At 41.7% G+C, this 27,860-nt stretch overlaps 1 protein-coding gene across 1 annotated transcript in view; it reads left to right on the top strand.

Annotated features, from left to right (window-relative positions):
• PXDC1 (PX domain containing 1) overlaps positions 1 to 3,418 on the top strand; it is a 97,582-nt gene extending 94,164 nt beyond the window's left edge. The window contains exon 5 of the mRNA XM_068234611.1: positions 1,856 to 3,418. Within this exon, the coding sequence (XP_068090712.1) occupies positions 1,856 to 1,973 (118 nt within the window). The 3' untranslated portion in view covers positions 1,974 to 3,418. The remainder of the gene's footprint in view (positions 1 to 1,855) is intronic.
• Positions 3,419 to 27,860: the final 24,442 nt, after the last annotated feature.

Below are 27,860 nucleotides of genomic sequence, written 5' to 3'. Positions count from 1 at the left end.
TCAGGAGTGGTTATGAATTAGAGACATTTACATAGAATTATTAAAAACAGCACAGCACTAGTTAAAACCCTGTCAAAATGTAATCACAACAACTGAAAAGTGGGGAGAGAAACTGAGATTTCCATCTTGTTTAATCCATTAAGTTGACAGGTACCCAGTTGAAATATCCAATAGGCTTCATAAGCTAAATGGGTCTTGTAAATGTATCCCCCATTCGTGGGTGGAAGAATCCTCTTAATGCCCTGGTATGAAAAGGAAGACATATAACGCAAGATGTTGTCTCAGTTTGATAGTATGACTTTAGTTTTTTCTGATATATGCAGTAATCACTTACCGTATATACTCGCATATAAGCCGACCCGCATATAAGCCGACCCCCCCAACTTTTCCCTGAAAAACCAGGGGAAAATGATTGACCCCCATATAAGCCGGGGGTAGGAAATGCTGGCCGCCTTATTCCCCGAGTGTGTCCCAGTATAGCTAGTAAAGTGTCCAGTATGGGTAGGTAGTGCCCCACTATAGCTAGTATAGTGCCCAGTATAGCTAGTATAGTGCTCAGTATAGCTAGTATAGTGCTCAGTATAGCTAGTATAGTGCTCAGTATAGCTAGTATAGTGCTCAGTATAGCTAGTATAGTGCTCAGTATAGCTAGTAAAGTGCCCCAGTATAGCTAGTATAGTGCCCCAGTATAGCTAGTATAGTGCTCAGTATAGCTAGTATAGTGCCCCAGTATAGCTAGTATAGTGCTCAGTATAGCTAGTATAGTGCCCCAGTTTAGCTAGTATAGTGCTCAGTATAGCTAGTATAGTGCCCCAGTTTAGCTAGTATAGTGCTCAGTATAGCTAGGATAGAGCCCCAGTTTAGCTAGTATAGTGCTCAGTATAGCTAGTATAGTGCCCCAGTTTAGCTAGTATAGTGCTCAGTATAGCTAGTATAGTGTCCCAGTTTAGCTAGTATAGTGCTCAGTATAGCTAGTATAGTGCCCCAGTTTAGCTAGTATAGTGCTCAGTATAGCTAGTATAGTGCCCCAGTTTAGCTAGTATAGTGCTCAGTATAGCTAGTATAGTGTCCCAGTTTAGCTAGTATAGTGCTCAGTATAGCTAGTATAGTGCCCCAGTTTAGCTAGTATAGTGCTCAGTATAGCTAGTATAGTGTCCCAGTTTAGCTAGTATAGTGCTCAGTATAGCGCTCAGCATAGCTAGTATAGCGCCCCAGTTTAGCTAGTATAGCGCTCAGTAAAGCTAGTTAAGTGCCCCAGTTTAGCCAGTACAGTCCCCGCTCCCCATGGCCGCCGCCGCTATTACCTGGCTGCATCTTCTATTTCAGTCTCCGTTCTGTAAACATTCAGAGCAGCGCGCCCGGCGCTGCTACTGTGACGAGCGGCGAACCAGGAAAGAGCGGTTCCCATAGTAACAGGAAGCCGCGCTCTTTCCTGCCTCCTGCCTCGTCACAGTAGCAGCGCCGGGCGCGCTGCTCTGAATGTTTACAAGCATGGAGACTGAAATAGAAGATGCGGACAGGTAATAGCAGCGGCGGCGGCCATGGGGGGAGCGGGGGACCCGTGGACCAGCGGAGGGGGGGACCCGCGGACCACCATGACTCGCATACAAGCCGAACCCCCAACTTTTGGCCCCCTTTTTGGGGGTCAAAAATTCGGCTTGTATGCGAGTATATACGGTACTCGCTGACCTAAAGGATATGTAGGTCCATTAGACTTATATACCTATTAACTAGATTTACAGTGTTTTATATCACTGTGAGGGTATGCTTACGGATGTAGTAATCACAGCATGTCTAAGACTCGGAGACTATGTTCTTAGTTGTTTCACTTGTCTTTATTTGTCCTTTCTTGCAGATTTGGAAATGGGACAGATTATTCTCCAGAGACTGAGGACGTTGATGACCCGACAGCTTATGTTACTAATTTGTCCTATTACCATCTGGTTCCATTTGAAACAGATATCTTAGACTAAAAGCTATTGAGACCTGCAAGGGTTTATTTACCGTGAAGGTGAAACCTCCTGAGTGCTGCTATCCCTGTGGCCTTTTTAAACTTTAAAATGCAATTCTCATAGCAACTAGCGCGCGGTTTAGCAAATGGGACTGGAGCGATCTTTATGAAATGCCTTAATGTGAAGAAGAGGCAGAAGAAATGCCCTGGAAAGCTTGAAATAACGTTTGCTTGTTCAAAATATCCACCTTACAATACGTATCTAGCCTGTTATTGCATGCACAGTGGCCTTTTCCAAATGTACTGCATGATCTGAATTGTTTGCCGAACTGTTGCCGAAAAAATCCAAGAGCCATTTACCAGCAGTGGAGGTATTCGGTCATTTATGGCACACCACCAGAGAGAAGGAACTTTCCATAAGCACAATAATAATGATATTTTGATAAATATTAATTATCCTCAAGAGCCAAACTTAAGCAACCAACATTTTTCATTCTATAAATGCTGAATGTATCATGTCTAGGTGCAATGAAGACCAAACAACAATGGATTTGTTTGTTGCTGTATTAGTACATTGTGATATGATGGACATCAGTATGTTGAAAAAAATGCCCAAATGTATGTGAGATGGGGGCTAGTTCAGGGATAGGTTTATTGCATGTGCTTGCTGTGCATCTGCACGGGGGCCCAAATGACCAAGGGGGATCATCATAGGTGTATTGGTTCAGCCACACTGGGGTCATGGTGGACAGAATTAAGGAGAGACCTTTTCATCCACTGTTGATTATGTAGATGTTACTGCAGGGCAGCTGTGCTCTGATAGGTTGTTATTGTTTAAGTCATATAATAGTATCAGAATCCTTTAGTGATTATAATGGCACATGATGTAATGCTTGTGGTGCTTCTGATACTCCGGTTGAAGCAAACAAGGGAATGAATAGAGAGATATGGCAGAGAAAGTAGGCAAATGGGCCTTTTGGGGCAGTATAGTACAGTACATAGGCCTTATGAAGACACTTTCTTGTCAGGTGGCAATAAGTGATATGTGTAGTGGAGACTAGAGCAAATGCCCTGAAGACGGGTATAGACCGCAATGTGCACAGGAGCCATCTCCTGTAATCTGTGCCTGCCACTGGACCAGCTCCATATGTTTTCCCAGTTACAGCACTTACATTCCAGTGTTAGTTCTTGTGCAATATTAACATTTTTAATCAATCATTTTTGTATGGGGAATTGTACTGGGATGGAGTTTCCTGTGATGGGGTAGATATATTTGCTGGAATGAAATAAAGACACACGAAAACATGGGAGTACCGACTCTGTATACTAACAGGAACTACATTCTAATGTAAATAATAGTAAATTATTGAGGAAATCCTAATTCTTTTATACAATACATTCCAAAATCTATTTTATTGAAATGAAGGAATATTACTCGCAATAAAGATATTTCAAATCTGCCATAAACATTGTGGGTTTTTTCCTTACGTATTCATTGCCTTTACTTGTTGATTTGACAGTGTGTGGCCTGATCACTATATGTATTATGTTCAAGTACTGTGTTAAGCTTGGCAAGCTTAAAGTGCCCATTAGTGGTACAATTATTCCTTCAAATTTGATCTTCGATGCAATTTGAACGTTGGAAACTAATCAGAAGGTAACTATCGATGGTTCCTATTAACAGAACTATTTTAGAGGGTTTTACATTCCATTTTGAGCATAAAATCCAACTTACGGATCAATTTTGTTTTCCTTTTCCAAAGGACCAAAGAATTGTTTCACATCGATTAGCGCCACACACAGCTCATTTTTTTATACAATTCGATCATAAAAATTGCATCCCAAGATCAAATCTGAAGGAAAAATTGTACTGTTAATGGGCACCTTTAGAAAGATCACAGACAAACGTTGGATATCAAATCGTTCACCTCTTGCTTTGCTGCCTCCAGCCGCTTTTCAGCATTGACTGAAAATTGAGGTGGGTAGTCCCACTCTGCAGTAGCTACTTTATCAGCACAAGAATGCACACAGCCAAACTCGAACAAGGTTTTTCATTTACATAGTTTTATTGTGAGCTTTTACTCTTCTATGTAGCTTTTCCTCCTCCTCCTCCACACAAAGCTTGGATGGCTTTTAAAGAGGAACTGCAGTGAAAATGATGTAATGAAAAAAATGCTTAATTTCTACAATAATTATTTATAAATGATTTAGTCAGTGTTTTCTCATTGGAAAATCCTTTCTCTCCCTGATTTACATTCTGAAATGTATCACGTGGTGACATTTTTCCTGCTGGCAGGTGATGTCTGTAGAAGGAGATGCTACTTTTTTGGCAGTTGGAAACAGCTGTTATTTCCCACAGTGCAACAAAAATTTAGTTAGTTCAAGTTGGTTTGAAGTCTCTCCCATCCCTCTAGTCAGTGCAGTTTCTAGGCTAAAATGCACCCAGGGCGAGGGTGTAAAAATTGCGCCCCCCCCCCCCCCCGGAGCAAGGTATGGGTGCCCGCAGTATAGGTTAGCCAGGTCTAGGTTCACTTAGTATAGGTCCCCCCAGTATAGGTAGCCAAGAATAGGTTCCCCAATATAGGTAGCCAGGCATAGGTGAGCCAGTATAGTTGCCCCCGCTATAGGTTAGCCAGGTAGGTGCCTCCAGTATAGGTAGCCAGTATAGTTGCCCCCAGTATAGGTTAGATAGGCAGGTGCCCCCGGTATAAGTTAGATAGGTAGGTGCCCCAGTACAGGTTAGCTAGGTGGGTGCCTCTAATATAGGTAGCCAGAATAGTTGCCCCCAGCATAGGTTAGATAGGTAGGTGCCCCCAGTATAGGTCATTTAGGTAGGTGTCTCCAATATAGGTAGCCAGTATAGTTGTCACCTGTATAGGCTAGCTAGGTAGGTAGGTGCCCCCAATACAGGTTAGATAAGTGCCCCCAGTATAGGTTAGATAAGTAGCTGCCCCCCCCCTGTATAGGTTAGATAGGTAGCTGCCCCCCAGTATAGGTTAGATAGGTAGGTTCCCCTCAGTATACGTTAGATAGGTAGGTGCCCCCCAGTATAGGTTAGATTAGGTAGCTGCCCCCCCCTTCCAGTATAGGCTAGATTAGACAGGTGCCCCCCAGTATAGGTTAGATAGGTAGCTGCCCCCCAGCATAGGTTAGATTAGGTAGGTGCCCCCCAGTATAGGTTAGATAGGTAGCTGCCCCCCAGTGTAGGTTAGATAGGTAGCTGCCCCCCAGTGTAGGTTAGATAGGTAGTTGCCCCCCAGTGTAGGTTGCCCCCCAGCGTAGGTTAGATTAGGTAGGTGCCCCCCAGGATAGGTAGCTGCCCCCCAGTGTTGGTTAGATAGGTAGCTGCCCCCCAGTGTAGGTTAGATTAGGTAGGTGCCCCCCAGTATAGGTTAGATAGGTAGCTGCACCCCAGTGTAGGTTAGATTAGGTAGCTGCCCCCCAGCATAGGTTAGATTAGGTAGGTGCCCCCCAGGATAGGTTAGATAGGTAGCTGCCCCCCAGCGTAGGTTAGATTAGGTAGGTGCCCCCCAGGATAGGTTAGATAGGTAGCTGCCCCCCAGTGCAGGTTAGATTAGGTAGGTGCCCCCCAGCGTAGATTAGATTAGGTAGGTGCCCCCCAGGATAGGTTAGATAGGTAGCTGCCCCCCAGCGTAGGTTAGATTAGGTAGGTGCCCCCCAGGATAGGTTAGATAGGTAGCTGCCCCCCAGCGTAGGTTAGATTAGGTAGGTGCCTCCCAGGATAGGTTAGATAGGTAGCTGCCCCCCAGCGTAAGTTAGATTAGGTAGGTGCCCCCCAGGATAGGTTAGATAGGTAGCTTCCCCCCAGCGTAGGTTAGATTAGGTAGGTGCCCCCCAGGATAGGTTAGATAGGTAGGTGCCCCCCAGTGTAGGTTAGATTAGGTAGGTGCCCCCCAGCGTAGATTAGATTAGGTAGGTGCCCCCCAGCGTAGATTAGATTAGGTAGGTGCCCCCAGCGTAGATTAGATTAGGTAGGTGCCCCCCAGGATAGGTTAGATAGGTAGCTGCCCCCCAGCGTAGGTTAGATTAGGTAGGTGCCCCCCAGGATAGGTTAGATAGGTAGCTGCCCCCCATAATGGAGAGGGGAAGCACCGTAGCCGCGGGGAGGGCAACCCGACCTCTCCCTCCCTCTCCCGGGCCGCCCTCCGTGCTCCCCCCTCAGATGTATAGTGAGCAGCAGCAGCCAGGGAGGAAGCGCTGTATACAACATACCTCCCTGGCTCCAAGCGCTGCTCTCTCGTCGCCGGTCTTCTCCCATCTGCCTACACGCGTATACATACGCTGCTTCCGGCTAAACAGGAAGCAGCGTGTGTATAAGCGTGTATGCAGAGAGAAGAAGACCGGCGGCGAGAGAGCAGCGCTTGGAGCCAGGGAGGTATGTTGTATACAGCGCTACCTCCCTGGCTGCTGCTGCTCACTATACATCTGAGGGGGAGCATGGAGGGCGGCCCGGGAGAGGGAGGGAGAGGTCGGGTTGCCCTCCCCGCGGCTACAGTGCTTCCCCCCTCCATTACAGCGCCCCCCTCCCAACAGCGCCCCGGGCGGTGGCACGCCCCGCACGGGGCTAGAAACGGGCATGCCTCTAGTTATTCTCCATCCTTTGTGTGAGATTGGGATTTGATGGAATCACAAATCTTACTCACGACTTACCTCACAACACTCTTACTTAAAGAGAGTCTGAAACGAGAATAAATCTTGCTTCAGACCTCATAGATAGCAGGGGCATGTGTGCCCCTGCTAAAACGCCGCTATCCCGCGGCTTAACGGGGGTCCCTTCACCCCCAAATCCCCTCCGTACAGCGGGGGAGCGCTTCTGCATTGGGGCAGGGCTAACCGCCGCAGCCCTGCCCCACGCGCGTCTATCAGACGCGTACCTCCGCCTCTCCCCCGCCCCTCTCAGTCTTCCTTCACTGAGAGGGGCGGGGGAGAGGCGGTGATGCGCGTCTGATCGACACGACTAAAGGCAGGGCTGCAGCCGTTAGCCCTGCCTCCAGGAAAAGAAGATTTACGACTAAATCTACGACCAAGATTTGCGGGGGTGGGTTTGGGGGTGAAGGGACCCCCGTTTAGCCGCGGGATAGCGGCGTTTTAGCAGGGGCACACATGCCCCTGCTAACTATGAGCTCTGAAGCAAGATTTATTCTCGCTTCAGAGTCTCTTTAAACACCCGTTAAAACTCTGCAGCTCAAAGCCCTAGCATGATCATTATAAACTTTAAATATTTTCACTATCAATGTCTGATGGAGTTTGTGCCATTTTAGTTTGTGTACTAAAAACAAGTGTCACCTCCAGACCCTCTGTATCACGGAGGGAAAGCAAGAGAACCAGTCATTGCTGGAATTATAATCAAAGTTGTACCAGATTTCATCAGATATTAAAACACAGGGTCACTAAATGTGCATGGTGTATAAGGCATACAAGGTTTGAGGCTAACCATGCTGTTACTCTTTATAATAAAGATATTTCTTTTTAACATAATTTTTTACTAATTTCCACTTTTCTCATTTGTCATTGTTTAGTTCATTTTGTTTTGCCCACCTACAAAGATATACTTAGGGAGAGCCCCGAGAGGAGAGCTGAAGATTAAAATTTTATAGGACTATCAAACAAATAATCAGATAATTATGCATTGATGAGTAGACCCCAAATATTGCACAATAGTACTTGTTGAAGCCATCTGTGGTGCATGGTACATTCTATGTCGATGCTGCTAAAATAGCTGAAGAATATTTGACAAATATGGAAAATATTTAAACAAAAACTTAGCTGACTATTCATCCAGTTTTACATATAGAACTAGTCTATCACTCAGTTCATCATTATCACAAATCATTATCACAAATATGTGGACCAGTTTTGCATGCCAGTATATATATAAAGGTACCCGGGACCATGGATTTTGCCACTGCGAATGCTACTTTTTATATAAATTTTCATGTTCCCTGAGATATAATAAAACAATCATTTAATTATTGGAAGATTTCTGGGTGAGCTATATACTATGGCCACAATTCACAGAGGTTTATCAAACACTTTATCAAACGTTTGATAATTTACCTCATTGGTAAAATCTAATTTTGAATTCACTAAGGTGTTATATATTTATTAAATGTTTAACCACTTCCCAACTGAGGGGTTTTACCCCCTGACCACCAGAGCAATTTTCACCTTTCAGCACTCCTTCCATTCATTCGTCTATAATTTTATCATTACTTATCGCAATGAAATGAACTATATCTTGTTTTTTCCGCCACCAATTAGGCTTTCTTTAGGTGGGACATTATGCCAAGAATTATTTTATTCTAAATGTGTTTTAATGGGAAAATAGGAAAAAATGTGGGAAAAAATGTATTATTTTTCAGTTTTCGGCCTTTATAGTTTTTAAATAATGCATGGTACTGTAATTAAAACCCATTAAATGTATATGCCTATTTATCCCGGTTATAAAACCGTTTAAATTATGTCCCTATCACAATGTTTGCCGCCAATATTTTAATTGGAAATAAAGGTGCATTTTTTTCAGTTTTGTGTCCATCCCTAATTAAAAGCCCATAGTTTATAAAGTAACAGTGTTATACCCTCTTGACATAAATATTTAAAAAGTTCAGTCCCTAAGGTAACTATTTATGTATTTTTTTTAAAATTGTAAATTTTTTATTTTTTTTTAATTACAAAAAAAAATAAATTGGGGAGTGTGGGAGGTAAGGAGTTAATTTTTTGTGTAAAACTAGTTTATTTGTGTGTAAAAAATGGTTAGGGTGTAGTTTTACTATTTGGCCACAAGATGGCAACAGTAACTTTTTGTTTCATGCGACCTGCAAGCGTCCTTCCGGACGCTTGCAGGAAGTAGAAAGAGGCTGGGACTTTGTTATTGCTCACAATGATCGCGCTGCTCAGCCGAGCGGCAGCGGATCATTGCGGGGCTTAGATCAACGAACGGGAATGGATTTTCCCGTTCGTTGAAAATCCATTCCCGTTCGTTGATCTCTGGGCGAGCGGGCGGCGGCGTGTTTACTAGCGGCGGGCGGCGTGTTTAGGAGCTGGAGCGCGGACAGCGGCGGGAGTGCGCAAAGTACGGATTTCTCCGTCCCTGGGGGTTAAAGGATGGAAAAAGGGACGGAGAAATCCGTACGGGCGGGGGTAAAGTGGTTAATCGGTAAAACATTCGATAAATATATAACACCTTAGTGAATTCAAAATTAGGTTTTACCCATGAAGTAAATTATCAAACGTTTGATAAAGTGTTTGATAAAGCTCCGTGAATTGAGGCCTTTGTGTTTGACCTGTTTCTGTTCATGCCAGGAGGAAGATAGTATCAGAACAAGGCTCAATTTAGTAGTGGAGAGTCTAAAATTCTGTAAAAAGTTTACAGAACAGATTTTCAGTCACTCTTCTGAGTCTAATCTGCGTAATCATCCTAAGGAGAAGGCTAGGCAAGCTTTACAGCAAGGAGATCTGCATTACAGCCTGACAACTCCTGGGATTTTCAGAAGAAATTAAGCAATAGCAGTTTTTACTTTCTCTTTTTTCAGGTGTCCATTAAAGTAAAGATATATTACATGATTACCATGAAATTATGGAAAAGTGGATGCATGCAGACAGGAAAAAGACTCCATCAGTTCACATTTTGTTGTAAAAAGCTAAACATGGTGTGCGATCCATAATAAAATGGGCTGATATCTTATGCAAATCTCCTCAGCCAGTGGTAGTGTAACTGGTCCAGAAAGAGCACTCAGAGTAACTTCTGTACAGCATTACATGCAAATGACCTTCTTTTGTAGACTTTTTACCGGTTATTCTTATATACTCCATTACCGCCTGTCAGTACTGAGCCATTTTTTCATTTTTAGCAGTGTGACATTTTCTCTGAACATAGCGCTTTTTCTTAAGGACAGAGGTTTTCGTTCTGCACCAAATATTTAATCCCATATAATTAAAAAAGGGAAAAACACCTAAAAAAATGCAAGATTTCAGAAAAAGCATCATTTCCAATTTATTGTGAAAAGACAAAGCCTATTATAGGATGTAATATTAATATTTATTATGATGAGCAATTTATTAATTACTGTATTATTTAATACAATATTAAATCACGAATCAGTGCTGAGGTTTTTTTTTAATAATACATTTATTTTATTATTTCATTAGCTTTTTTATTATTTCTTACAAAAAGAGTTACTTTTTTTGTACCTTGAAAGAGTTTCCTTTGTTTGCACGCTGCAATAGGTACAATGATGAATAACTTCATGAGAAGACAGTATTTCTCAGCATGAATGCTCAGACAGAAGGTAGCATTTCCTTAGCGTTCTCAGAGGTATTTTATGTAGGTACCTCTGAGTATAGCGCCTGCAACAAGAATAAATATCTTCAGCCTCTGTCCTGCATGAAAATTAGATTCTCAGCTGATAAAAAGCCACAGGCTTCAGTTAGAATGAAGAGGAAAAAAAAAAAGAAAATAAGTTATATCGGATGCATAGTGGATCCAGATCCAAAAGCACCATTTCTTCTACTCAGCACAATCCAGTTCACATTATGCAGCACAAGATTAATATATTTTATTCAGCAGCACATGCAGAGAATACACAGGGAAGCTCATTGCTCACTTCCCTTCTGTATCTGTCTATAATTATTTGATGGTCAGGAAATATAAAGCTGAGTTGCGCCCTGTATGGTGCAGACACTGTCCCCTCCTGTGCTAAAGAGAGGTCTCATGAACACTGGATATAAGTCCCATGCATTTTACAGCCTTCATAAACACCAAAATATCTGAACTTTTATAGCAGATTGAGGAGGATGAAGGTGAAGGATGTCGCCACATGTTTATAGGTAAAGTTAATAACATTAGAAACATCTTTACTCTGCAGCATAACCATTGTATACTTACCCCATTTCTTACCTCCTCCTTGCCTGCTTTCTCTTATTAAATGGAACACTACCTCCTTGACCCTATTTCCTCCCACCTTATTCCACACATTTCCTCTTCCATTGCACCTTTCTTCTCTCTTCTTCCCTTCTGCAAATTACAGAAGTGACACGATCCTTCAGACCTGGTGCACCAACTCACCACTTTTCCCTAATTACCAGCCTGTTTGCTGCCCTTCTCCTCCAAGCTACTTGAGTGACACGTTCAGACCTAGTGCACCAACTCACCACTAATTCTTTTTGACTACATTCAAGTCACTCCAACAAGATGGCCCTTGTCAAAGTGACCTTTGTCAATATCTTTTTCACTAATTTATCTAACGTTGTCTACTCTATGCTTATTCTCCATGATTTCTATTCACCTTTGACACAGTGAATCATGCTCTGGCTTTCCTCCTACCTCTCTGGTTAAAATGTTTGTGTTGCACACAGGGAAGGTGCCAGACATTTTTTTGCTGCCTGAAGCAAACATTGTGGGGATGTACAAACACTGTAAGCTTCCTTCCTTCCTCCCTGTAATTTTCCATTTCAACTTACACACAGCTATGAATTTACATTACATTCCTTTCCTGGAATCTGTATTTTGTGTTGTACTAGTTTTCAAAACAGTCAGCCCAGGTACATTCCTATTCTTGTAGTAGTAATTAGCTTCACAGATCAGGAATTGTTTCTTATTTTCCAGACTTGCACAAACTGAGTGACTGTCAGTCTGACAAGCCCAGTCTTAAAGAGACACTGTAACAAAATTTTGAGCCTTATTTTTTCTATTCTATAAGTTCCTATACCTGTTCTGATGTGGTCTGTCTTACTGCAACCTTTTCTAGTTGCACTGTCTCTGTAATAAATCTTATCTTCTTTCCTCTGTCGTGTCTGTCGGCAAGAGGCTGGAATGTGTGGAATGTGCAGCACTGCTTGTCATTGGCAGAAGCTTTACACACCCCCTCCAAGCTCTGCATGAATCTACACAGTAAGCTGTTCTCAGCCTATGATACTCTGGTTAGAAGCCAGTCATTTGTTTGTAAACACTGCCTACAACTGTTTAATTACAAGCCAGGATTGCAGCAGGGAGTGACAGAAACAGCACAGAGGGGCACAGGGGAACATAAGGAATAGAATGGTATGCTTTTTATTGTAAGAATATTAGAGTACAGATTCACTTTAACAAAGTCTAATAGGATGTGCAGCTTGGAGTAGCTGATCATTTGATTTCAAATATATAAGGTAAATGACTTGAAATAATGAGTGCCATTAATCCCAACAATAAGTAGTGCTGAACTAAACTGATTGCTTATTTCTCAAAGGTGTGATTTTACATTAAAGTCTTATCTCTTAATTATTATGATGATGATGATGATTATTATTATTTTCTGTTGTCAATAGAAGTTCTTGACAATCCTAAATACCAGTATGCATATCATACATTGTAATGTAGCAAGACAGATGAATTAACACCATGGCCCACATGCAATACATTTTTCTCCTGAGAGAGAATTTTTCATCTTCTATTTAAAATAACGTTTTAGCACTTTGCAACTGAAAAAGTACCAAAAAGTAGGTGAAAAAGGTGCTATCAAAATTCTTTTGAGTATTTTCTTGCTTGCTGGCTGTTTAAAAGGCATTTTATTGACAATGTTTAAAGAGGAACTGTTGCGAAAATCTTAAAATTTAAAACACAGATAAGAAATACATTTCTTCCTGAGTAAAATGAGCCATAAATTACTTTTCTCCTATGTTGTTGCCACTTACAGTAGGTAGTAGAAATCTGACATTACCGACAGATTTTGGACTAGCCCATCTTCTCATAGGGGGGTTCTCATGGTTTTCTTTATTTTTAAAAGCACTTAGTGAATGGCAGTTGCTCCGTCCAACTGCCAAAATAGTGTGCAGTGAGCAGAACAATGAAGAAAGACACGGCACTCTGGAGCTGTATGCAGCAACAAGCTGTATTGGAGCAGGCGATGACACTACATGTTTCGGACACTACATGTTTCGGGCGGAGCCCTTCCGTGAGGAAGGGCTCTGCCCGAAACAGGTAGTGTCAACGCCTGCTCCAATACAGCTTGTTGCTGCATACAGCTCCAGAGTGCCGTGTCTTTCTTCATTGTTCTGTCTATGGTTGTGCAGGAGTGGTGTAGACGCTGAGCACCGGCTGGACGATTGTGATATAGTTTTTCCCAAGGCTAGGAGGAGTTTCTCTGTTTGTGCAGTGAGCAGGGAGGCTGGCCAGCATCTGTGTATAAATGCTTTTCAGGGAGTGTCTTTATAAAGAATAAAGGCCATGCTGAGAATCCCCTATGGAGAGATGGTCTAGCCCAAAACCTGTTGGTAATGTCAGATTTCTACTACTTACTGTAAGTGACAGCAACATAGGAGAAAAGTAATTTATGGCTCATTTTACTCAGGAAGAAATGTACTTATTTGTATGTGTTTTAAATGTTAAGATTTTCACAGTTCCTCTTTATATTTTACCTAGGAGAAAACTAAGGAGAAAGAGTTAATTGCATATGGGTTCATAGGCCTTATTCAAGGCACTTTATATTCTAGGTTTTCTCCTAAGAGATAATTTTTCATATTTTGTTAAAAATAACTTTTCAGCCCTCTCCAATTGAAAGAGTACAAATAGTAAGCAAAAAGTACTGTCGGAATGCGTTTTCTTGCTTGTTGGTGGCTTAAAAGGCATTTTATTGATAAGGTATGAAAACATCCACTAGGATAAAGCTTTTTTAGCTTCTGATTAGTACTTTTCAGTACTCTACAAACTGAAAAAGTACCAAAAAGTAATTAAAGGGGTAAAGTCAACATGATTCTGAGTATGTTCTTGCTTGCTGGTGGCTTAATAGGTGTTTTATTGAAAGGTAGGAAAATGGCACCTAGGAGAAAACGTGAATTGTATATGGGCCCATGTATTGTACAGGGCCCCTTGTATCTTTAAATTTGAACTACATTAAAATCTCCTGTTTGTTCCAATAGTCAAACTACTCTAAATTTAAAGGACAACTGAACCGGGCAGGATCTGGAATCTGCCATCTTTATTTCTTTTAGGCAATACCAATTGCCTGGCTATCCTGCTGATCCACTGTTATTTTTAGACATGGTCCCTGAACACGCATACAACAGATTAGGTGTTTCTGACATTATTGTCTGATCTGACAAGATTAACTGCATGCTTGTTGCCGATGTGATTCAGACACCTCAGCAGCCAGATAGATCAGAAGGGCTGCCAGGCAACTGGTATTGTTTAAAGGGAATTTTAACTTAAAAAAAAAAAATGAGTTTCACTTACCTGGGGCATCTACCAGCCCCCTGCAGCCATCCTGTGCCCTCGCAGTCACTCATGGCTCATGCCCCCCACTCCCCCCCACCCTCGCCAGCTAGTTTCATTTTTGCCAACTCGGAGTCGGACGGGCCTCCATGCGTACCTTTGCATGCATTCCCGCTGGTGCAGGAAGCTATCGCGGACATTAAGAAGTAAATTTTTATGCGTTGCAGGTGGAATGCGTTAAAATGTACGCGTTGCACTAGTAACGCGGAAAAATGTATGCGTTGATGTCTGCGGTAGCTTCCTGCACCAGCGGGAATGCGTGCAAAGGTACGCATGGTGGCCCGCCGAGTCAGCAAAAATGAAACTAGCTGGCGGCGGGGGGACCGGAGGAGCCATGAGTGACTGCCAGGGCACAGGATGGCTGCAGGGGGCTGGTAGATGCCCCAGGTAAGGGAAACTCATTTTTTTTCTAGAGTTAAGGTTCCCTTTAAAAGAAAATACATATGGCAGCCTCCATATTCTTCTCATTTCATTTGTCTTTTAAGAACAATCTCTCCTTTTTATAAAAAGTGCCTGAAAGTTGTGTTGCACTAGCTGCTGGCTAAACCACAACATGGAGCTCTCCAGGCTGCTGAATGTTCTTTTATCTCTGAAAGCAGGAGATAAGAATGTGAAACCACTTCTGTTGTGCAAGACACAAAGAGAAACACCTCGTTGTGACTTGCATTTACAGTCTAGAAATAGCAGTCTGCTGCTTGCACATTTAACTGGATGTTATGCAAGATTTACTGTCTAATACAACATTGCAGCGTCCACACCAGTTGAATGTGATCTGGGGAGAATTAAGATTTTACTTTAAACATGCACAATTTAACCAAAATGTTTGATTTTCCTTTGTTTTTTTTTCTCGTGAAAATTGAACTTGTAGAAAACAGTGTATAGTGGATTGATTTTTAAACAAATACAATAAACCAAGAAAATTGATTACCCTTAAAATATCTAAAAAGAAAAAAAGTATGATGCTTGGCTACCTGTACACAGAGGACATTAACTTTGGGTCTAAATCAAATAACTGTATAGCCAATAAGGTTTGGGGAAGATTGTATGTTATGCTATACTATAGTTCTGTTTTAAAGGAATATGTTTTTTTTCTCATAAGTAATTATGGCAATGAGCTTTCAGCTGATAGTTTCTCAGTCTAGTTTTGCAAATGGATGATAGAATCTGATTGGGCATTAAGGAAGGCATTTGCATGTAGCATCATTTTCACACCCAAAGTACTTGAGGTTATTGTTCCTCTCGGTTGATGTAGAATACTTTTCATTTGTAGAATGTTGTTTTCTCATACCAGTCAGCGATTTAGTGTACTGTTGGCACTGCTCTGTCATCTGCTGACCTCTGTGTTCCCAGAATGAGATTTGGTGAGTGGGAGTTTGTTGGTGATGGAGCACCTGAAATAGAAAACTCTACATAAAAATGTATTAGTTGCTCTGAATTGCATTGCTAGCTTGTAGCCTTGACAACAAGGAGAAATGTGCCAGGGTTTTTCTCAGCTGAAAATGAAAATCAGTTTACTCTCCAAGTTTGCATTAGATGCTTGGAATGGAAAGCAACAAAACATGCCCTTCAGTCACTCAGCACAAAGACAAGAACAGCACTCCTCTGTTCTTGCCTGGAGTCCTGCTGATCTCTTTGGCTGCAGTAGTTTCTGGATCACAGAAACAAGCATGCAGCTAATCTAGTTAGATTTCAGTCAGAAACACCTGATCTGCATGCTTGTTCAGGGTCTATGGCTAAATGTGTTAACAGTCTATTGGCAGGCAGCCTCCATACCCCTCTCAGTCCAGGTGTCTTCTAAGAATATCTAATCTACATACTAGCCCAAATTCGCCTTCTTAAATCAGAAGGTCGGACTTGCAAATTTCACATCCAATTAAATAAGAATCAACACCCATAACACATCACTTAAGGGCAGTGAGCTAAAGTGCAACTCCAGGAGACAGGAGTACCTCTTTAATCTTTCCTCCACTAGATCCCATGTCTGCCATTCTGCCATGTTCTTTAAATCTAAACAGCATTCTTTTACTAGTGCAGAGTGTCATCTCACCTTGTTGGCCAGAGCTGTAGAATGTGCTGTTTCCTGGTGGTAGCCATCTTGCTTTTTGGATATTACTTTTTATATGCAGATCTTCTTCCAACACAAAAGAGTTGTGTGACTCAACAAAGACTCAGAGATAGACGCAACAGTGAAAGGCATGAATTTCATCTGACAGGAGATTCAGCTGTACATACAAAAAGTAATGCGTGGTACCCTATTTTGTGAGGACAGCTCACCCACAGCTTTCGTTTGTATCAGAGTTCTTGCATTTAGGCACCCTTCTACATTTGGCACCCACCTGTAGGGCTTCCAATGCATGTAGCTAAAATATACTCCAACAGTGGTGTATCTGATGTGGTGCAGACATGGCACCTGCCATAAGCGCTCCCACCAGTCACCTCCTAATGGGCTCAACATGACGTGTCAATATTGGCAACCCTACGCCCCCCCCCCACCCCCACGGTCTAGCCACCAGCATCAGTCTACCGTCCGTGCTGTTACCTGACATCCCCTCCCCATAGGCCAGCTGCAGGGATCCATCATTATAGATGCACAGTAGCACTTAAGTCCTCTCTCGCAAGTAATTTTCATGTGTGTTGCTCGTCGCTTTGTGGTTCTGAGGAGACTTCCCAATTGCTAGCCATCCTCTCAGCTTTTCTCTGATTAGCTGGATGGTGTTGGCATGCCGCTGGGGCTGATGGGGGCAGCATCAACAGCACCAGTGCATTGTGGAGAAAACTGGCAGTACTAGAGAGTGGAGGTGGCACTTTTGGGGCTTCTGGACTATTTTTAAAGAGGGTTGGATGGGGGGAGGGGGGACAGCAAAGTTTTGCTTAAGTTCTTCATGATTTGCAGATACACCCTGCAGATAACACTGAATATTCTGTAATACAGTCAGCAGGGCCCGAACTGTATAGTGTGATCTGTAATATACTACAAATATACTATAAATCAGCTTTGATTATAGTAGAAGAAAAAGAACTGAAGTAAACACCTGTAAATCTAAAACGTTTAGTATATGTGTAAAAGGGAAATGACTGAGCAGACTGGCACTGCAGTGTATTCCTGGATGCATTGTGTCTTTTAATAGACCGAGGCTGCTTGCAACCTACAACCAATTAGACTTGCTTTTTCTCACCTGTGGAAAGTTCAGCATAGAGGGCATACAGTAAACTATGCACAACCGCCTACACCATTCTGACTCAGACACTTTCTCTTTTATTTTCGTACTTCATGTTTCACTGTGAAGGCCGAGCAGGCAACAATAGCTTTAGGCCTGAGATGATAAGCAAAGCATGCCTCTTATCATAGTCCCTGGTAGTGTCACTGTCAAATGGGTCATGACCAAATGGCTGAACAAGGCATCTATTCAGAGATATAAATGGGATTGATTACATGTTTTATTATGTGTGCAGCATAGTCCTCAATCTGTGTAAAAATAAACTTATTTTCATTGCTGCTATTTATTTGATGCCATTTATTTTTTTAATTTTTTTTCTTAATTGCTATTTATTGATATCCAAAACAGAACACTGCTTGCTTGTGGGGACTTATGTCCGCGTACGTACAAAAAGGGCGCCTGGACAAAAAGGGCGCGGGGTGTAAACTCTAAATAATAATTAATCATTAATAGGGTTTATAAAAATAGTGTGCTATATTTTGTTTACAAATAAAGTTTAACAAAATTATAAATCATTAAATAATGTTTATAAAATCGGAAATTGTGAAAACGTTAATCTTCCCTATTTCTAAAGTTAAACTTATAATTACTTTTATTAAAAAAACAATAATATATGTTTAATTGTTATAATTGTATATTATTGTGAATAACCTTCATTTATGGTTTGTTCTTATAATAAAATCTGAAAATATTCTTTATAACTATGATATAAATATAAGTACGTTCGTAATAAGTGTTGTAAAACATTAGTAATTATTACTAAAATTTTACTAAAACTATACCTAAGCCTACTCTTACACAGAATCCTCCCTGTACCTATCCCTAACCCCTAGACCCCCCTGTTGGTGCCTAAACCTAAGACCCCCCTGTTGGTGCCTAAACCTAAGACCCCCTGTTGGTGCCTAAACCTAAGACCCCCCCTGTTGGTGCCTAAGTAACCCTCCCTGTACCTACCCCTAACCCCTAGACCCCCCTGTTGGTGCCTAAACCTAAGAGCCCCCTGTTGGTGCCTAAACCTAAGACCCCCCTGTTGGTGCCTAAACCTAAGACCCCCCTGTTGGTGCCTAAACCTAAGACCCCCCTGGTGGTGCCTAAACCTAAGACCCCCCTGTTAGTGCCTAAACCTAAGACCCCCTGGTGGTGCCTAAACCTAAGACCCCCCTGGTGGTGCCTAAACCTAAGACCCCCCTGTTAGTGCCTAAACCTAAGACCCCCCTGTTGGTGCCTAAACCTAAGACCCCCCTGTTAGTGCCTAAACCTAAGACCCCCCTGGTGGTGCCTAAACCTAAGACCCCCCTGTTAGTGCCTAAACCTAAGACCCCCCTGGTGGTGCCTAAACCTAAGACCCCCCTGGTGGTGCCTAAACCTAAGACCCCCCTTTATTATGTGGATAATAATGTTTTACTAATTATGGATGCAAAAAATATATTCCAATTTACATTACGTACTGATCGCTTTATTTTGTGAATAATGTTCTAAAAACAGTAAGGGATAAAACTTTAAATAAAAAAATATATTCCAATTTACATTACGTACTGATCGCTTTATTTTGTGAATAATGTTCTAAAAACAGTAAGGGATAAAACTTTAAATAAAAAAATATATTCCAATTTACATTACGTACTGATCGCTTTGTTTTGTGAATAATGTTTTAAAAACAGTAAGGGATAAAACTTTAAATAATGTTTTAATTATTTAAATAAGATAAATATATTTAGTATTTTCATAAACGTTATTCGGCACGGGTGCATTTTATAAACGTAAATGAACACAAGCTCAGTTATAAATCATTAAACAGCTCCGGGCGCCGTTTGTAAACTTTATTTAGCTCCGGGCGCCGTTTGTAAACTTTATTTAGCTCCGGCGCCCTTTTTTCCTGCTCTGCGCCCATTAAACGTTATTTATTATGGGAGTGAATGGCGGCGCCCTTTTTGTCCACTAGCTGCCTGCGCCCTTTTTTCCCAGCTCCCTTATGTCCACCTCCTCCTACAAGACCCCTATCTGGGGGTAGGTATGCTGAGGTCTCATATTTACCACACTAGCAGTTCCTCTTCCTATCATTCTGGCTCTGTATTTAAGATCTAGTGTGAATGCAGTTATGTGAATTCATTAATTTGGCTAAGGATATTTGGGTATGGATGTTAAGGGTGTTATGGATGTGCATAGAACTAGCATATGCATGTACAAATGTAAGTATTTATTAATGGGTATACAATATTGAGGTATGAATATTTGTGTCTGTCATGTACATGTATATATTTTGTTCACATGAACAGTACCTACATGTAAAGAATCAATTAAGATCAATTAAGTGAACTTTTTTCATTCGACTGAAAAATCCGATCGGATTTCCCGTTTTCTTCGATTTTTATCGATTCGGAATGCCAGATATTTTTCTTCAATCTTTCTAAAGATTGTATGGTGTGTGTTGGATTGTCAGTTTATTAATATACACACCCTAGCAATTTTGTCAGAGTTTCCAATCATTTTTATCATAATTGGGGGAAAAATTGAACATAGGTGTGTGGTACATTGGTCATATTTTTGAAATGTTACAATCAGTCAGAAAAATTGATTGCAATTCTTAAATTGAACAGATATTTAAAAAATTGTATGGTGTGTGGCCACCTTTACTTGTGCTCTTTGGGAGTGTTGAATCAATTGTCTATACAGCATATATAATATGTGCCTTTTTGGCCAGGTACTGTTCACTTTATTCTGTATACATCCATTTATTTTATGTGATATTGCACTTTATTATTAATATTTTCTACTTGTTTATGTATATCATTTGAGATTTTGAGGATTGCATATTTTATGCGGTATAATTCTAACTTAATATGACAATTGTACCCCGCCTTTCTCACCTTTGGTGATTATAATTGATTTTATTCTGTAAGTTTTGTTCCCAATAAAGATTTATACCGATTTGATTATATGTATGGTCTGGTGCTATATTTGTGGGCGCTTTTTTCTCCTTTACTCAATACACCTGAGATAAACTTTTATTAAAGGTAGTCCTGAAGTGTCTTTCTTCCACTTTGATCCCTATGAAGACAGATGTCAGGTGAATATGATTATATTTCCATGTTTGCACTTCAGAAACAAAAACAAAAGACCGAGAGCCCAAATGGTGCGGTATTTCAAACAAATAGAGACAAAATTAGTGGAAGAGTTTATACTCACAAACATGGGTTGCCCCTAGGCAACCACTCCATATGCCGGTGGGGAGAATTAGAACCTGACCCCACTCAGGTATAAGATGTCGCTCTCTGTAGAAGGAAATTAGGAAGAATCCTTGCCACCATAGGTGGATTGCATTGTGATAAGGATAAGGACCAGAGGCGCCAAAAAGAGTAAAAACAATGCTAAGATTAAAAATTGTTGGAAGGCGTACTCACCACCCATCCAACAGACCAAACACCAATAGAAACCACAATATTTGGTCAAAAAATCAGCAATTTATTGGTACTCCCGGGTCTCACCCGGGAGTACCAATAAATTGCTGATTTTTTGACCAAATATTGTTGTTTCTATTGGTGTTTGGTCTGTTGGATGGGTGGTGAGTACGCCTTCCCCCAATTTTTAATCTTAGCATTGTTTTTACTCTTTTTGGCGCCACTGGTCCTTATCCTTATCACATATTTCCATGTTTCTACTTATTGTGCACATGTACTGTATCTAGGTACTGTATGTTTTTAAATACTGATATATAGCTTGTTTCTTATGTAGCTCTCTAGTTGCATGTACTTGCTATTTGCAAATGTTGGGGTATTTGTGGGTACATTCAGTACTAGATTTCTTTTAAGAGGCATATAATCAATCTACCATGTAGATCATGTACATTGGAAGTGAAAATAATACATAGTAAAAAATCAGCTAAATATGTATGAATTCTTTACTTTTTTTTTTTAAACTCTTTTTATTGAAGAATGTATCAAAAGATTTACAACATTGCGTTCAGAACAAAGTTCCATATTACATTTATATAACAAAACCACTTCAGAAGATATAAAGCTAACAAGATTACAGGATATATTACTAATTGTCAACTGCCAGTACAGGGTAGATTAACAGAGAGGACATAGATTGTAGATTTATACCGAAGTTCTTGTGAGACTTAAAGATTTGTGATTGCGTATTAACCAAGTTAAAGGCGTCTTCACAGTAAGATAATGACCACTATGATCAAATAGTATAGCAAACACTGTAGCCAGGTCTATCCTGTAGAGAATAGTAATGACATATAATATAAACATTAGCTAAAAACGTCTACTATCTAGCTGCACCGTGGGCCTTATAGTACATGGTCAGAATAATAAAGTATAAGGATTACGATCGAGCGGGGGGGGGGGGGCACCTCCTCTCATATTGTATCCAGTCACAGGGGGTACTACATTTTAACAAACAAGATGTTAGCAAGTATTGTGGGTCTCAGTGAACATCAACAGTGAGGGGACTGTCTATCCAGGGCGTCCAGGTAAGTAAAAATTTACCGATACAGCCACGATTTTTATAAGTGATCTGTTCTAATGACAGGTTGACATTTATAAGGCTCTTCCATTTTGCGATAGTGGGTGGTCTAGGGTTCATCCCGTGCAGGACAATGACTTTATTGGCAAAATAGCAAGTTTTCCTAAATAGGGCCCTATTTTGTTTAGTCCATACTTCTTCATCTAATATACCAAGAAGAGCAATTTGGGAGGAGGGGTCCACCTGTATCTCTATGACCTGCGAAATTATTGTGAAAATATCTTTCCAGTAGTTTTTGAGGCGCGGACAGTTCCACACCATATGTAGGTAATCTGCTGCGTATAACCTACACCTGGGGCAGGAATCTGATTGAGAGTTTCCCATTTTAACCATTCTTTTAGGGGTAAGATAGACTTGATGAATTAAGTAGGTTTGGATGATCATTTGCAGAAAGGGAGATTTGTGAAGGTAGATCCCATACCCCCTCCCAGTCCTCATTAGTTAAAGTTGGAATTACCTCATGCCACCTGTCATAGGAGGGATCCTTACCAATTTTGGCCATTACTGCATATGAGTATAAAATTGAAGTAAGGCCAGCAGGGCCCTGGGTTTTAAATATGCCTATTAACGGAAAATCAGAGAGGGATGGGCGTTTTCCTGCAAATTGCGTATTAAGCGCATGTCGTAGCTGTAAATATTTATAAAAGCTTTTTCTAGTAAGGTTGAACTGCAGCTGCATCTGCTCAAAAGCTTTGACAGTGTTGGCGTCATATACCTGATGAATAAATTGCACTCCTTTAGCTATCCACCATCTGGCTTCCTGAGATGCAATAAGCTCTGAGAAAGCAGGATTGAATCATAAAGGGGTATCTGGAATAGTGTCTGAGAATTTAGCCACCTGTTTAATTTGCGCCCAGATTTTGTGGCTGAGTCTATGGACTAGAAGACCTCCCCAACCACCAGGTGATCGTGCCTCAAGAAAACCCAATAAAGGGCAATTTCCCAAGCTATATGCGATGTGACATTCAGATTTAGGCATTGGAGTTCCATCAAACCAGGGTTTCATATATCTTAGTTGTCCAGCTAGATAATAGAGATAAAAATCCGGGAGTGCCAAGCCACCGGAGTCTCTCGGTTTTTGTAATGTAGCCAATTTAAGTTTGGGCCTAGTATTGCCCCAAATGAAGGGGGACATCAAAGAATTAAGGTCCTTAAAAAAATTGACAGATACAGTAACTGCAACATGTTGCAATATGTATAATATTTTGGGGAGGAGGATCATTTTGATCAGATTTATACGTCCGGCCACAGAGGGTGGTAGCTTAGACCACATCTTGAATTTAAGCTTCACTAGGTCTAATAGAGGGAATAGGTTTTTTAAAAGAATATCTGATGGATTTTTTGTTATAATTATCCCAAGGTATTTAAATTCTTCTACCAAGGGGCCGGGGCACCCCAGTCTGAGAGTATTGATTGGGGTAGTTCCGAAAAGCATTATGACAGATTTATCCCAATTAATAAGTAGGCCTGAGTATTTCCCGAAAACCTCAAGTAGCTTGATAGCTCTTGGCAAAAACACTTCCAGTTTATCTAAAAATAGAATCATGTCGTCTGCATACAGACCTATGCGTTCCTCCAGTTCCGCAATGACTATTCCCTGGTATATCGAGTTGTTTCGGATGACAATAGCAAAGATTTCTATGGCAAGAGCGAATAACATAGGTGACAACGGGCAGCCTTGTCGTGTGCCCCTGGATAATGAGAAGGATTGTGTTTGCTGGTTATTGAGTTTAATGTTTGCTACCGGGTGATTATATATGATTTTGACCCATTTTATGAAATTGTCCCCTTGCTGGAATCCCTCTAGGCACTTGAACAGAAATGGCCATTCAATAGAGTCAAAGGCCTTTGCCGCATCCAATGCGACAAAGGCCCAATCCCTCTGCTCCTGCCTAGCCATCTGGGCAACCACCTGTACCCGTCTGAGATTGATTGAGGTTGATCGTCCTGGCATAAACCCCGTTTGGTCCTCATTTACCAAGTTTAGTATTACCCTCTTAAGCCTGTTAGCCAGCACCTTTGTGAGAAGTTTGTAGTCAGAATTTAGAAGTGAGATTGGCCTATATGAGGCACAATCTTCTGGATCCTTCCCAGATTTTAAGATTACTACTATTGTGGCCTCATTCATGGAATCTGGCAAATTATTAGTCTGTGCACAGTGCGAAAGTGTTTCATTAAAGAAGGGCAGTATGACTCCCGAATATTTTTTATATAACTCAGCGGGAATTCCATCTGGGCCTGGGGATTTCTGGTTAGGCATATCTGCAAGGGCAACTTCCAATTCCTCAATTGTAATGGGGTTATTTAATAGTTTAACCATGTCCTGTTGTAGAGTAGGAAATTCAATTTTAGCTAAATATTCATCAATCTCAGACTGAGGTACCCTAAGGGAGGAAGAATACAGGTTAGTGTAAAAGTCAAGAAATCTAGCGTTAATGTTTGTTATATCTGTAACACAATTGCCATCCTTGTCTCTGATGCGTAGCACATTTGTACCCCCCCTGTCTTGTTTAACCATATGTGCTAAAAGACTGCTTGATTGATTCCCCATTTCGAAGAAGTGCTGCATAGTAAAGAAAAGTTTTCGCTTAGATTTCTCGTCGGTGTGGATTTTAAACATGCGTTGCGCCTGCAGCCTTTGTTGTTTGTTGGTTTCAGATGGGAGAGAGGCATACAGATTTTCAGCTTGCTCTAAGTTTTGTACAAGATGCAATTCTTTTCTGTGCGAGTCCTTCTTTATGAAGGAAATAGATGATTTGACACATCCCTTAAGGTAGGACTTAAAAGAGTCCCATAGTATTAATTTATCTTCAGTAGCACTATTAGCGGTAATATACTGCACCAATTGGTCAGGGATTCTGTCATTTTTGCCAAAAAGGGATAGCCAGAATGGGTGAATTGAATAACTGAATTGCCTTGGAGGACCCGCACAGGACAGTTCACAGTATACAGGTGAGTGATCAGATACTCCTCTCACCTTAAATTCCACTTTCTGTATCATTGTAGCCAGCCCAGGACAGCCCAGTATGTAATCTATTCTGGAAAGCGTATTATTATGGGAGGCGCAACAGGTATAGGCACGTGTGGATGGGTTTCTAAACCTCCAAATGTCCAGCCAGCCTGCGCCAGTCAGGAAAGATTGTAAATGCCCGTCCCCAGTACCTCCAGAGTATGGCATCTTGTCTAAATTAGGATCAAGCATTAGATTAAGGTCGCCAGCACATATAGTAGTTGCATTAGGATACATAGTGGCAAAGGATAAAGCTTTAGTCAATATACCTGTGGTTGTTACAGAAGGAAGAGATTCTCCTGCGCTACACCCTCACTCGGTATGGGCTGTGATGGTTTCAAGGTGCTGCTCCTGGTTGCTGGGTGGTGCCAGTGACCTAAGTAAAATAGTAGAAGAGACAAGAGCGCTCATTTGGTGTAATACTTTTCTTTACTTAAAATTTCACGCATACAGGTTACACTTACAATGTGGTAAAAACAAAAGCGCTTCTCAGGCCTGCCAACCGTTTGGCCAAAACAGCAGGTGCGGTGTCTCCCGATGCGGAGCTGGATTCGGTGGGCGGGGCTTGATCACGCTAGAGCCGTCTGACGTCACGACGCGTTTCGGCGCTAACCACGCCTTCGTCAGATACCTGTGGTTGTACCTGGGGGGTTATAGATACATAATAAATTAAATAGTTTCCCATTAATGGCCGCGTGAATAAAAATAAATCTACCTTCACTGTCCAGGAGTACCCGGTGCGCCTCCCACCTTATTCGCTTATGGATCAATACCGTTACACCTCTCGAGAAAGAGGTATGGCAGGAATGCCTAGCCCATTGTACCCAGGATTTTGTCATTCTATTGCAGGTGTCCTTGGTAAAGTGTGTTTCCTGAAGGATTACTATGTGGGGACTATAGCTTTTGATTTGTGATACAACTGCACTCCTCTTTTGTGCAGCGCCCAGCCCCCTCACATTCCATGATATTATTCTTAATGTTTCAGCCATGGTAGAACCTGCTAACTTTCTTTACTTTTTTCAGTGTGTATGTTTCCAATTTTGGTAAGATGCTCACTGTCAAAAATCATGTTTTGTCCTTTCAAGAGGTAATGAGTGTGACCATCATCCTCAGAGCCTCATCCCACACAAAGGTCTTCCATTGATCTGGACAATGTCTACACAAGTAATGGGTGTGACTATCATCCTCAGAGCCTCATCCTGCACAAAGATATTCTATTGGTCTGGACAATATCTACACAAGTAATGGGTGTGACTATCATCCTCAGAACCTCATCCCACACAAAGGTCTTCCATTGGTCTGGACAATGTCTACACAAGTAATGGGTGTGTGTAACGATTGAGGAATCGTTTCCGTGGTCAGCGTACCAGATGTGCGCTGACGCGGCGGAAATCCTCCACAAACGTGTAATTGGGAGAACCGAGGTTATGCACCAGTAGAGGGTAATTCCCACCAGCAGATGGAGCTGTGGAGTGTAGACGAGCACAGCCTCTGCACGGCCACAGATGCCAGTTGGGAATTGTACGAGCAGGATCAAGCAGGGCTGAATAGCCCTCAAGAGAAATAGCACAGGGACAAACAGAATGTGTGTTCACCAATCTGGTCGCCCCCCAGCGACGATGAACACACATCAACGGAAAGAAAGAGCGAATGCAATCGCAAGAATGGCGATTGCCAACAGACACCAGTCTGAGAAGGACAGAGCATGAGAGTAGCAAAGGCACAGCAAACAACAATCAGAAGATAAGGAAAATAACAAACGCTAGCTAAACGCGAACACCGCACTCATTCGCAACAGCGAACGCGTTTCTTCACGATCACCGCGCGTTAAGCACCCAGTGATAAGCGCGCCACCCTAACTAACCACAAGTAATCCAAGTCCAGACAGATAAACAGAAGGGCTACTAGTAGCAACCGCTGCTCTGGTTAACACCCCAAAGGCTGAGATACAGAAGGAGGCACTGCCACTACCACTAGGGCAAGTGCGATCCAGACAGATGGAGCAGCCAGCAGCAACCGCAGCTCTGGCCTACACTCCCAGACAGACAGAACGATTTCCTGTTGACCGCCACTGGCGACTGGACAATCGCAGCAGAAAGACAACACAGGCAAAACAGATAAACTTTAACAAACAAACAGGGCTGATACACTAGGAGAGTTTAACAGTAACAAACCATGAAAATTACCAGCAAAGGATTCTGGGAGAACATGGTATTTATACTGCCAGCCTTCAAAGGAGGCAGCTAGGCAATTTGCATAACAAATGTATGCAAATTCCTCAGCAGCAGAGCAGGTCTGAAACTTGCAAAGACAAGACAGGTCTCTTTTCCAGAGACCTGCAGCCCTCAGACTTAAGGAATAGTCAAACAGCTGTCTGTCTGAGCAGACAGCTGAGCGGATTATTACAGTGTGACTATCATCCTCAGAGCCTCATCCTGCACAAAGATCTTCTATTGGTCTGGACAATGTCTACACAAGTAATGGGTGTGACTATCATCCTCAGGGCCTCATCCCGCACAAAGATCTTCTATTGGTCTGGACAATTTCTACACAAGTAATGGGTGTGACTATCATCCTCAGAACCTCATCCCGCACAAAGATCTTCTATTGGTCTGGACAATGACTACACAAGTAATGGGTGTGACTATCATCCTCAGAACCTCATCCCGCACAAAGATCTTCTATTGCTCTGGACAATGTCTACACAAGTAATGGGTGTGACTATAATCCTCAGGGTCTCATCCCACACAAAGATCTTCTATTGCTCTGGACAACGTCTACACAAGTAATGGGTGTGACTATCATCCTCAGAGACTCATCCCGCACAAAGATCTTCTATTGGTCTGGACAATGTCTACACAAGTAATGGGTGTGATTATCATC

The sequence above is a fragment of the Hyperolius riggenbachi genome, chromosome 5 (genome assembly GCF_040937935.1).
Source record: "Hyperolius riggenbachi isolate aHypRig1 chromosome 5, aHypRig1.pri, whole genome shotgun sequence".
Lineage (NCBI taxonomy): Eukaryota > Metazoa > Chordata > Amphibia > Anura > Hyperoliidae > Hyperolius > Hyperolius riggenbachi.
The sequence above is the reverse complement of the archived record's forward strand: the minus strand, read 5'-3'. Positions and strand labels throughout refer to the sequence as shown.